Source organism: Chanos chanos, chromosome 2, assembly GCF_902362185.1.
Source record: "Chanos chanos chromosome 2, fChaCha1.1, whole genome shotgun sequence".
Lineage (NCBI taxonomy): Eukaryota > Metazoa > Chordata > Actinopteri > Gonorynchiformes > Chanidae > Chanos > Chanos chanos.
Window position 1 is genome coordinate 17,678,685 of NC_044496.1, and position 12,027 is coordinate 17,690,711.

Here is a 12,027-nt window from a genome sequence, read left to right on the forward strand (position 1 = left end):
AGGAGCAATATAAAATGCCGGTATGGACGTTGGTCAAAAATATATTTCCCTTGTCTCACTCTCTCTCCTTCCTCCTGTTCCTTCTATATTTCTTCAGGAAGTTATTTTTAATCCTTCCCACTTTAGACACCTGCCAGCACACTGTTTCTTGCTGCTCAAACACCACTTTCAAAACTGGGCATTGGTTTACGGTGTTTACAAGTTCTGCCCTCCTTTGCTGTCTCTCAGAGGACAAGAACCGCAGTCATTCTGAGGTTTTCAAAAAATCCAAAGTCTAAATGCCTTTTTATAATGTAACAGCATGTACTCCATACATTGCATTTTAACAATTGAGATCACGGTTGCAGAAAAGTGTGAAACTGTGTGCGTGCTTTGTTTGGTGGGATTTGTCTTTTTGTCTTTGAAGGTCATGCTGTGCCTTACAACAGACAGCTGTCACTCTCTTTTCAGGCAGGGTTTTATCTAACTGTAGTCACTCACCTTACACGCTGCTCAGAAGGCAACTTAACAGGGCTGCTCTTTCTCTCTCCACAGCAAATAACTACAAACTTGGAAAATATACTACGAATCAGCTAATGAATTTTTTTTTGCCCTAAAGGCTTTCAATAAATAGTTTTAAATACTTTTCTATTGACCAAATAAAATTGGTTTTCAGATTCTCAAGGTGCAGCATGTCACTGCTCATCATCATTACATTTTAGTTGTGCTGGGAAAAAAACACTTTAAGTCAATCATCGGAAACAATTCAGTTTCACAATTACTGGTCAAATATCATTCATCCAGGCATGTAATTGAAAAGAAAAGCGTTTTATTCAAAGACAATCAGGAAGAACGGATGAACACAGTCTCAGTTCTCTCATTCAGACATGCAGGAAGAGAGTGTCAGAAGTGTGTAACATGGGTTATTGTATTTGTGTAGTAAGTGTGAGAGATACACTGAGGGATGAGGTGTGGAAGTAAGAATTTGCAGCAGTGTGTGATGGGCCTGGACAGCTTACTGCGCTGTGATATCACGGCTGACTTCTCTTGCCTGTGCTATGATAACGTGGAGGAGTCAACTCTGGCCTCAGACAAACAGAACATGTACCATCCGGTTATACACTTCATTTCTTAACACAGGTAAACTGTACAACATAATGAATTTTTATTTTTCTGAATAACTCACAGAATATGTCTTAACCTTTAACGTATCCAGCAGTAACGCAACTGAACCAATACAAATTCTGAGAAGACCTGGGAGGGTGTTGTAGTTTGTCATATACTACAAGCCAACCTCCTCTCTTTCTCTCTCTTTGTGTGTGTGGAGAGATAGGTGTTTCAAAGTGCTGAATCATTCTGCATATGGAGCTCAACACAGAACAACTCCATCCTCTTTTACAGTAGCGATGTTACCACCAAGCCCCCTCATTACGGACTGATGTAACTTCCATAATCTTCTTCTTGGAGGAAGAACTGCTATTATGATCTCCACTCCACACCAAGGAGTCAAAATTGATCCTCGCAGAGTCTCAGCTCCCGCCAGATTTAGCATCAGAGTGTTTAGCTGACTCAGACATTCCAGCTCAGGCTGCCGTCACCCAGAGAGAGAGAGAGAGAGGCTTAAAGGGGCACTGCCTTCACTCAGACAGAGAGAATGATTTACAGGGTCACCTCTGTGGTGTTAGGGATGTAAGCACTGTAGCAGAAAGACATCAAAAATAATTCTGATGACAAATGAAGTGCACTACCTAATACTGAAACTCTCTCATAAAAAAAAAAAAAGAGAGAGAGAAAAACTTATGATACTGTGATGTCTTTGTCCTTGTTCGTGTGCACACTTTGTTCATGTAAGGTCAAAATGCGCTCATAACATGTTTATGTTTCAACAAATTTCCACTCAGACCAATAAACTGCCATAATTAACAACGCACATGCACACCCGCTCACATAAATGAGTGTCTTTTATAACGGTGATTCTCAGCTCCAGTCCCGGGGGCCCAAAGATGTGCAGGACAGTGGGCCCCCAGGACCGGAATTGAGAATCACTGTGCATAATGCATTTTGATTTGGTGAAAAGAAAAACAGATACAAATCTGAACAGTGGTTTGAAACCCTTTATTTTGAGTGAATACAAAAAATATTAGTTTTCCCCTGGTGGCCAGATAAATAGTTTACATACATCACTTCAAGTCTATATCTTTATTGCAGTAATCTTATATCTATTCTATTAAAATTAGACACATTCAAAATGAACAATTCAGTCCTTTTTTCCCCCCAGATCCAGTAAAATGTCACATTGCATTTGAGTCTTTTACTGATCTACACTTTAAAATTTTCTTCATGTTTAAGCTATCTGATAGTGGCTTCATCAGTGATAGTCCAAAAGACACAGACAACTACTCAAACTGGAAATGGATTCAGCAACTTTAACCAGAAGGCTTCAGAAGCACTAGGGTGCATACTCCAGGAATGCTGTATGAAAAATGTGTTGTAATAATGAAGAATAATCATACTTATATGTTGTGTTCATATTAGCTGTTGATTCTTTCACACAGTAACATGGTTTTGTGAATACTGACAGACTGCTCTGAACCAGCAAGCGGATCAACCAACACACACCACTCTATTCATAAACGCTTTCATAAAAATGGGACATGCAGACTTTTCAGTGTTAATACACAGAGAGGAACAGTGGGTACACACCTCTTTCAAAGAATACATATGTACATATTCTGGATCACACAGATATAATTGCATGTTAGTGGCAGGTCTGGTAACAGATGAGTGAATAGCTGAGAGATCTGAGGGCTCAGTGCAGATGTCCCAGAAAGTCCAGACCACCTGTGTTCAGCCCTGTTCTCTACAAGCAGAAAAGGCTACTACAATCACCTTCTTTTACAGCTGATGCACTCCTAGCTGTAGACTAAGGCACAAATGCTACTCAGAACACAGGGCCAAGCAGAAGAGGCAGACAGAGACAGAACAGAGAGGCCTGGGCAGAGTCATAGAGCAGTGACTACACCACAGAGTGTCAGACAGCCTGAGACTGGACCACGTCCAACTGCATGAGGGTAGAGTAAAAACAATAGATGTGTCTACACCGTCATTAAGCTGGGCTGTGTTGCAGGAATCCAGCCACATCCGTTAAACTGAATCAAAATAGCAGCCAACTATTCAGGCTCAGAGAGAGAGAGAGAGAGAGAGAGAGAGAGAGAGAGAGAGAGAGAGAGAGAGAGAGAGAGAGAGAGCAGGCACTACAACTTGACTGTAAAATTCTCCACTAAATTTTTGAAAAGGAACTGTCCTGTTCTAGATCATTCTACAGGACTCTAATAGCACCTAGAAATGGAGAAAGTAAAGGAAAAGGGGATAAAAAAAAAGTGATACAGTGACTCGTTCCCTTACATCAGATAAGTGTAGAGGAAGCTGACCTGAGTGACACTGTAAGCACACTGAGTCTAGTCTCTAAGAAGAAGAAAAAAAGACTTAAATCATCCACTCAATAAGCAGATCAACTAAAGAAAGCAGTTAGCATAAGGCTGCTCTTGAAAGGAGTTCAGACTTCAGTATGTGTTCAAGCCCTATACGTTTTACATTCATACTATGACACTGACTCTGAATTCTCCATCAAAACATAGAGTGCCCTCTTGTTTCATGACATATACTCTGTCTATTTTCTTTTCTCTTTTTTTGCATCGTTATATCATGTTTTTGGTCAGTGACATCTTTAAATCTGACATGAAATCCCACCTCCTCTTAATAGTTGCAAGAGCTCTGGATTCTCTCACAGAAAAGTCACCTGTAAATGTGCAAAATTACTGTGGAGCATCCTCAGGCTACCACCTGATCAGAGGAGGACTGGACATCTAGACAATTGTGTAGACTGTGGATTGTGTAAATGTCGTCTATACACTTAGATACACTAAACTGTAAATTAGTGTTGTGTAGTACTGTTTGTATTACATGTAATCTATGCAGTGTTATCATAATTGTAGTAAAAAACAGTGTAGTTCTGGGTATCCATACATAGTTCTTGTTTTCTTTTGCTTGAATACCACATGAGCATCAAAGCAGTTTAAGGGAGTCCATCAAAGACTATAAATTAGCCCCATTAACTCATATCAAACATTCACCGAGGATTTGAAATGTTCTTTTTTTCTCTCAAAAGCAGCACAATTCAAGACTACATCTGATCTAAATCTACACTATTGCGAACTATTAAATCATTTATAGCTATGAAAATAGTCACGGAGGGTAACTTCAGTCTCATCCCGGGAAGAATGGTACATACTGTAACGTGGAGGTCTTGTGGATCCAGTACTGAAAGTCCCGAGGCCAAGTTTAGGGCCCGAGACATCCTCACCACTGTAAAGAACATGGATCACACTCATAACGAGTCCATCCTTCATAAACAATCTGAACAAGCTCATCCTTCACGACAAAGTTTTTCCCAAGTACCTCAGTACATATGTACAGATGCAAACACACTTTTTCTCTCGTGCACACACATACACACGCATATACATTTAAATTTCAGTCAGAGTTAGCTGCCATTTAGTCTTCATCCTCTCTCAGTTCACTTGGAAGGAACTTGTACTGTTGTTGTCTGATCTGAGCCAGTTTCTTCCTGGCCTCCTCCAGCTCTCTCTCCTTCCGCAGCATCTCCTCCTGAGCTGCAATGATCTATGAAGGACATTCGACATTAATAAATTACAGTCCTACCTAATGCACCGAAGTACTTTCACCAAGACTCTGCAATTCCAGCGCTGAGTGGTCCAGCGCATATCTTACCTGAGCAATTCCTCCGACGAACTTGGTTTTGACGACCACGTTGTCATCATCAGCCTTGTCGAAAGCTGCTTTTTGAGCGGCTCTGACCAGGTTATCAGACGCCCGCTTCACAGCATTACCTGCAGCCTAGCACACACAGACAGACCAGTGAGTTATTGAATACCGGGAAACATAAAACACAACCATTTCTGATTTATTCCACTATGCATCAAAAGGAACACACATACCTCTTTATATTGTGTGGTTCCACAAGCACATATGTATGTGGCTCCATAAATACACATGTATGCATGTAAGTTCATTTGTGATTGTATGTGTGTGTGCGTGTATGTACAGACAGAATAGGTGTGTGTGTTTATGTATGTGTGTGTAAATTGCATACCTGTAGCCTGCGCATGGCCTCTGAGTCCTGGTCGGCTTTGACTTTACAGGCCACCAGCAGCTGAGCGGTGGAAGCCGCCACCTGTTTGGCAGAGGAGATGAGCTTCTCCTCGCTGGCGTGGCCCTGGACCGAAGCATTTGCCGCCTCACACAAGTTACTGGTCGCTGCGGCAACCATGCGAGCCTGGATCAGAAGGTATCACAGCTTCAAACACCTCATTCACACTCAGCCCATTTCAACTTCACTTCAGTCACAGAAGGAGAGGAAGAGTAGTATGGGACTGTTAAGTCTTCTGAAGATGAATGAGGCTTTGAGAACTTACAGCTGAGATGAGCCCTTGTGACCACTGACCGTCATCCACAGCATTAGCAGGAATGGAGCCCACCTACAGGAGAAGACAAGCAAATACACACAGATGCCCATGACACAGAAAGGGCTGAAGGATTCCTTCAGTACCTCTCACACTACAACCCATGAGGTTGGCCATTGGTCATGACTATTTTTTTTTTCCAAGTTTACTGTACTGTAGATCTTCGTATGTGTAGTACGTATGTGTATGTTATTATGTAAATATGGTAGCATGTGACTATACATGCTCACCTTGCCCTGTGCTACCAGCTCTCTCTGGGCAGCTGAGGCTGATTTGACAAGAGCACTGGTTGCTGCTGCAATGGATTTGGCTGCTTCCAGGATCTGCTCCTCAAAGTCCAGACTCTCATCAGCTTGCTACCAGGAGGAAAATATACACACGCGTATGAGAATATGCAATGCCGTACTCAAACCACATGAAATAATTATTAAAAAAAAAAAGAGAGAGATTTCAACACAAACATGTCAGCTGTTGGAGTCATTGTGCACTCTGTCCTTTCCTGCAGAAAGCTTTATTTTAAAGGTGTCTGTCCAGCTAAACTCTGTAATATAAACGATTTAGGCTGGTCTCTATAGACATGGACACAAGACTGAGCATCACTGAGCCGTCAGTGAGTAATATTTTTAAGTTTTTAATGGCCAGAAATGGCCTTAAACATAAATTAAACGTAAATGTAATTTTTGAAATTTTGAGAATACGATTTAAGAAATACCAGTATGCAGAATGATAACTGCGTTGACTGTTTAATGTAAACGGGAAAGTAAAAGTAAACGGGAATGTTGAGTATGCTGAATTCCCATGGTCAGAACAGAATTCCAGTAGTTGACACATTTATTCTTTTTTTTTTTTAATTTTGCAAGTGTGTTGAGTGATCAGCTGGACAAGAATAACAATTACCATAAGGCTATGTGTTACTGTATAAGGACAGCAGACATAGCAGGACACTGTAGGAATATGTTTGATATATAGTTGAACAGAATAACAACCTAATATATCAAACATATCAGACAGAGGCCTGCACAGCGCCCTCACTGGATCAAACTAAGACAATACACTACCCCTGTCCATCATGTCATTTGAGGGAATGGGGGGGGGGGGGGTATATGTGTGAGTGAAGACAAAAAAGAGAGAGAGAGAGAGAGAGAAAGCGCTACCTTTGGTTTGGCTCTAGGTTTGAGTTGCTCCAGTTTTTTAGCCGCAGCTTCGATGGATGCCGCTGCTCCCAACAATTCTGTTTCTGCTATTACTGTAGGATCCTCTGGGTCTACCCACTCTGTGCCTGATAAAAGCAGAAACACAAATAAAACAGTCATATGTCAAAGAAACCATAATCTACAAACAGGTAATGAGCTCAGTGTGAATTCACACACACTCCCTCCACAGACGTGTGAACATGCACAAACACACAGAGACGTATGTCACAGCATGCCTGCAGTACTGACTATCTTTAATAGTGTAAATGAATAAGGGTCGGCGCTGCTCCGCACTCCCCCACCCCAGACGACGAGACAAGGACAGCTGGTCAGTGCATTATGGAAAAGGATTCGATTGCGTCATTCATGAAGATTAAGTGATCTGCTTTGCTTGGTGAGAACCTGGACAGCACTGCAGCAGCAAACACACAGCTCTGATCCAAGACAGATGCAGCACCAGTGCATTCAGAAACGTGAGGACTCATTCACCCCGAACATTTCATGGTACGGTAGCTCAGATTGGATTTCGTCAGTCTCAAGCTAAAGACTCAGTTACTTTCATGGCTCAAGACTCAATTATTTTCATCTTGTTACCATGTAAAATCTTTGCTATTCCAAATGAAGGTTACATATTGTCTTTCTTATAGTACACACACTTCTGAAAGAAATGCAGCACAGAGTGAATGAATAAACATGTGTGATTTTCAAAGCCATGATGACAAGATGAGATGACATATGGAGATGATGAGAAACCTTGATGAGTTACCAGCTTAGTCTTACTCACCTTCATCTGAGGCAAGAGACAAGATACAGGAGAGAGTTTACTCAGCGAGATAGTCTACCACAATATACACACACACGCTCACAAATTTCAGACACATCAAATACCAGACCCCCGTCTTTGATCTATTAGACATGGCAGCCCTAACCTTTGTTACCTTGTCAATGTGTGTGTGTGTGTGTATGCATATGTGTGTGTATGTGTTGTGTATGTGTATGCGTATATGTGTGTTTGTGTATGTGTGTGTTGTGTATGTGTATGTGTGTGTGTGTGTGTGTGTGTGTGTGTAGATCTCAGACCTTTCATGGCCTCTGCTGTCTGTATGAGTTCAGTGACGGCTCCAGCTACCCGCTTAGAAAAAACAACCAGCTGCTGCTTCTGCTCCACAGTGGGCCTCTGTAAGACCTGCAAACACATGCCGACAGGAATCAAATGACTTAAAGTGCGCAGCTAACGAGTGTGCATCTAGACCTGACATAAATGTGTGGGTGTAAACTTGTCAGCGCAAGCATTATGTGTGCATGCATGTTTTATTTATTAACAGTGTGGTGTGAAGGTAAGTGTGTGTGAGAGTGTGTGTGTGTGTGTGTGTGTGTTTGTGTGTGTGTACCTGCAGCACATGCTCCAGTAGCTGAATGTATCCGTTGGTGCACTCTGATCCATAGAGCAGGGCTCTGTTTCTGACCTCTTCATTCACATCCTCATGATAGGCAGCTTGCTGTAGGAGAGAAAAACAGAACTTTACCTCGTGGAAATTTACGCAGTCAAACAGAAAAAAAAATAGGAATACATGCCAGTGCAGTCACACACACACACACACACACACATACAGACCTTGCATGTGGTCAGCATATCTGACATGGCTTTGCGGCTAAGGTTGGCAGTAGAAATGACATCTTCCTGCCTGGTTGAGTTACCAGCAGCAACAGCTTTAGCTGTTGCCGTGGTGATGCCCTTTGTAGTACGGATGAATTCCTCAGGTGAAGTGAACTTCTCTGGAGCCTCTTTAGACTGGAACACCTGGGCGATACCAATCACCAGTTTTCATGAGTCTGTATCTGTCTGACAGATCATTGGAGCAACAGCAATACTATATTACTACATTTCTGTTTTACTGTAACTGTGTGTATGTGCAGGTGCATACCGCAAGTTCCTGTTTGATACACTCAATGGTGGCCTCCAGCGCTCTGGTCCCTCGTGTGGCCTCATCTTCCACTGCCTTTACAGTCTTCAACAGGGATGTCACATTGGTCACCATCACCTGATACACACACATGCACACGGGGCCTTTGAACGACACTGTCAACCAGTTTGTAATGCAGTTTACCTTAATAAATAATACAACTGAATACTTAAATGAGCAAACCAGGGAAAGCAATAGGGACTAAGAGTTGTTAGTATATTACTGATGTATTGAACTGTTTATATGTTATAACTGTTACAATCAGTGAGCATAAATATAGAGTTCTCTCATACACCTGAATGTCTGCCTAGGTAAAATAGTATTACCTCACTCTAAAACATCTGGATTTATGACTTTGGTCAAAAAAAGAAAAATCACTCAGCCTAAATTACAGGAGATTAATGCATCTCTGACGAACATGTAGGTGTACATGTTCAACAGCAGAATCCCGTTTACATGTTTTTTCTAAATATGACAGATTCTGTTTCCAGATGCACTGACTGAGAACTTAAGCAGAGAGTTGCTGGTTAATCACTAAGGTTGAGAGTGATTTGTTAATATCAAACACTGCAAAAGTAGCGATTAAAGGCTAAAGCTAATATTACCTAGCATGTGCATGAACTGTGTGCCTCATCACACCTCAAAGGTTCCTATCTGAATTAGAGAGCATCTTGAGTCGCCAGCTTTCTGGAGGACAACTGAGTAGACTACAGCATTCAAAATCAGCTAAGCACTCTTCACTCTTCAGTTAAGCATTCTGAGATAGGGTGACCATATTTTGGTTGTCAAGAAAGAGGACGGCGGCGGGAAGATGTGTGTGTGTGGGGTGTGGGGGAGTTTGCATTCCCCTCCTAATTTACGGGGGAAATTAAATGTATGTCGCTTTTGGTTCCTGTCGTTGTGCATGTTAGGCTGATGCTTGACAATGCAATGTGAAACGGCGTCTGTACTTAACTACCACAATACATAGCCGGCTAATATTTAATTAGACAAATGACTGCTAGCATAATAACAGTGGCAAGATGACCTTATTTCTTTCTATTTAGTTTTGGTGGCGTTACGGCTTTCTTAAGGTCTCTTGGATGTTGCTGCCGTGTTATCGGTAATGACTGAGATGCAGTTTGACAAATGTTTATGGCATGACAGTGTACATGGCCGTCCATTGGTGTGGTGCAAGAGGATGAGACCTAAAGAAAAAGGTCAAAGCAATGCAAATGCACACAGAATGGTGACTGTGGAAAGCAAGTCAAGCAAGTCAAATCCATTTTGGACAATTTAAAAATCCCGGTCGGACACATTTTTTAGGTCCGAAAAAGAGGACATGTCCGGAAAAATGAGGACGTATTGTCACCTTATTCAAAGAGGATTATTTGACATTTTACACATTGTAAATTTTCATTTTAGCTCGGGTGTGATAGAAGTATTCAGATATTACACCTGAGTTTAAAGATACAAACATAAAGGAATGACTAGTGAAAGTGCAAGCCACTCATTAAAAAACACGAGTCAAAGTGTTACGGTAACAGACTTTTAATGTACTGTAATTTTCAAAAGTACAACATGAAAAAACAGCCTACTGTAATTAATAAAACAAGACCTATTGCTTATGTGTACTTCGCAGATTAATATTACTCTTCAGTTATATGAAACGATGAAACCAATCAAGCCGTTGTTTATTTTACCGCCCGAAAATTTAATGGTGGGCCACAGCAAAACAAGGAGAAATGTTCTAATACTGGCCAATGAATGCACAGAGCGTTAAAGGGAAACAGCTAACTTCTCGTAATCTTAATGTGTTGTAGACGTACCTATCTTGAAAATCTCCATTCATATGGTAGACTGACTTGCAGCAAGCTAACGTGACTTACAACTCTTTAACGTTCGTCAGGCGATGCACTCACACTGACAAGCGCACGCGAGGGGAAGTACTGTAAGTAGGCCTGTTAGCTAGGCACACGAAATACACACGATCTTGCACCTGTTTGTGTACATCCGCATCAGTTAGGTCCTACCACAGCGATGCTTAAAATAACCTGCAAGTAGTGTAGCGTTCAGTTGTACAGTTCAGTGACAGAAGTACAAATCCGCTACTACACTACTTAAGCACAGTAACGAAGTATTGTACTACTTCCACTGTATTCCACTACTTCTTCGTTACTTACCAAACATCCTTTTAAGTTATGCTCTCCTCTTTTACTATGAGCACAAAATTTATAATATATCATTCATTTGTCTAACTGTTGGCTATTTATTCATTTATTCGTTTAATGACATTACATCTTCTGTGTTCTTGCGACAGCTCAAACGCTGGGCCTCTATGTGTATCCCTTACCTTTGCTGCACTCTTTAATTGGAACATGGATGGATCATCTGCTGCTTTGCCTGCTGCACACTTGGTGGCGCCGATGAGCTCACCTAAAGCTTTAGCCACATCTTTAACGGCATTTATCAACACCACCTGAACAGGATGTATAAAGCATCATTACCAATAATGTACACACATGCATGTGCACAGGCGCATGCGCACACACACACATATACACGCACACATATACACACACACAGCTCTAAAAAAAATTGCTTCATTTTTTAAATATTCATGACAAAGTACATCACTTTTATCTGACTGGAAGAAGTACACGCTGTACACTTATGATATTGAATAAAAACACTGGCCACTAAAAACATGCAAATAAATTTCTTTTTTCTCCATCTCTTTGCCTCAAACTGTAGTCCACTGGCTTTAACTGACCTGTGTTTCAGGGTCATCAGGGCCAATACTGGCTGCTCCCAGTTTAACCACATCAGTGAGCTGTGTGATGGTCTTGGCGGAGGACTGGGCAGCCTGGGCCAGTTTTTCCTGACTGGATGCTGCGCCAGACACCAGCATCTTAGTGTCCTCCACCAGAGCCTTTGCAGTCTTTAGGATACTCTCCCTGAGAGAACCAGCAAATAGAAGACAAAATGATTAGATTTAATTCAAGTTCTTTAATTCTTTATTGCCCTGCGTAGGGCTGATGTGAAGAAAGGTTTCTCCCACACTTCTTCATGGATCACTGGTAAGAGTAACCCTTCCTCTACTCTGTGTTCCGACTGTTTCAGTGTAGTGAATGTAGAAAAGCAATGTTGTGTGTGTTTCTTGCCTGTGGTCAGCGAAGGAGTCCTCATTCTCAGCATTCAGTGTGCCAGCAGAGGCAAACATGATAGTGGTGTCTAGGTCAGCAATGATACCAGACACAGCGCTGGCTGCTGTGATGCATGCCTGTGTGCCTTTATTACCCGCCTGAAGTGCAGAGAGCACCATGGAAACCTGTGGTCACACACAAACAAAACAAAACAAAAAATGTA

At 41.7% G+C, this 12,027-nt stretch overlaps 1 protein-coding gene across 1 annotated transcript in view; it reads right to left on the reverse strand.

The window, feature by feature from the left end:
- Positions 1-2,075: 2,075 nt before the first annotated feature.
- Positions 2,076-12,027, reverse strand: part of tln2a (talin 2a) — a 36,083-nt gene continuing 26,131 nt past the window's right edge. The window contains exons 46-58 of the mRNA XM_030764697.1: positions 11,823-11,989; positions 11,432-11,615; positions 11,012-11,137; positions 8,641-8,757; positions 8,331-8,516; positions 8,107-8,214; positions 7,796-7,901; positions 6,677-6,801; positions 5,753-5,878; positions 5,475-5,537; positions 5,153-5,335; positions 4,771-4,896; positions 2,076-4,662 (exon numbers count right to left, since the gene is read on the reverse strand). Of these exons, the coding sequence (XP_030620557.1) occupies positions 4,534-4,662; positions 4,771-4,896; positions 5,153-5,335; positions 5,475-5,537; positions 5,753-5,878; positions 6,677-6,801; positions 7,796-7,901; positions 8,107-8,214; positions 8,331-8,516; positions 8,641-8,757; positions 11,012-11,137; positions 11,432-11,615; positions 11,823-11,989 (1,746 nt within the window). The 3' untranslated portion in view covers positions 2,076-4,533. The remainder of the gene's footprint in view (positions 4,663-4,770; positions 4,897-5,152; positions 5,336-5,474; positions 5,538-5,752; positions 5,879-6,676; positions 6,802-7,795; positions 7,902-8,106; positions 8,215-8,330; positions 8,517-8,640; positions 8,758-11,011; positions 11,138-11,431; positions 11,616-11,822; positions 11,990-12,027) is intronic.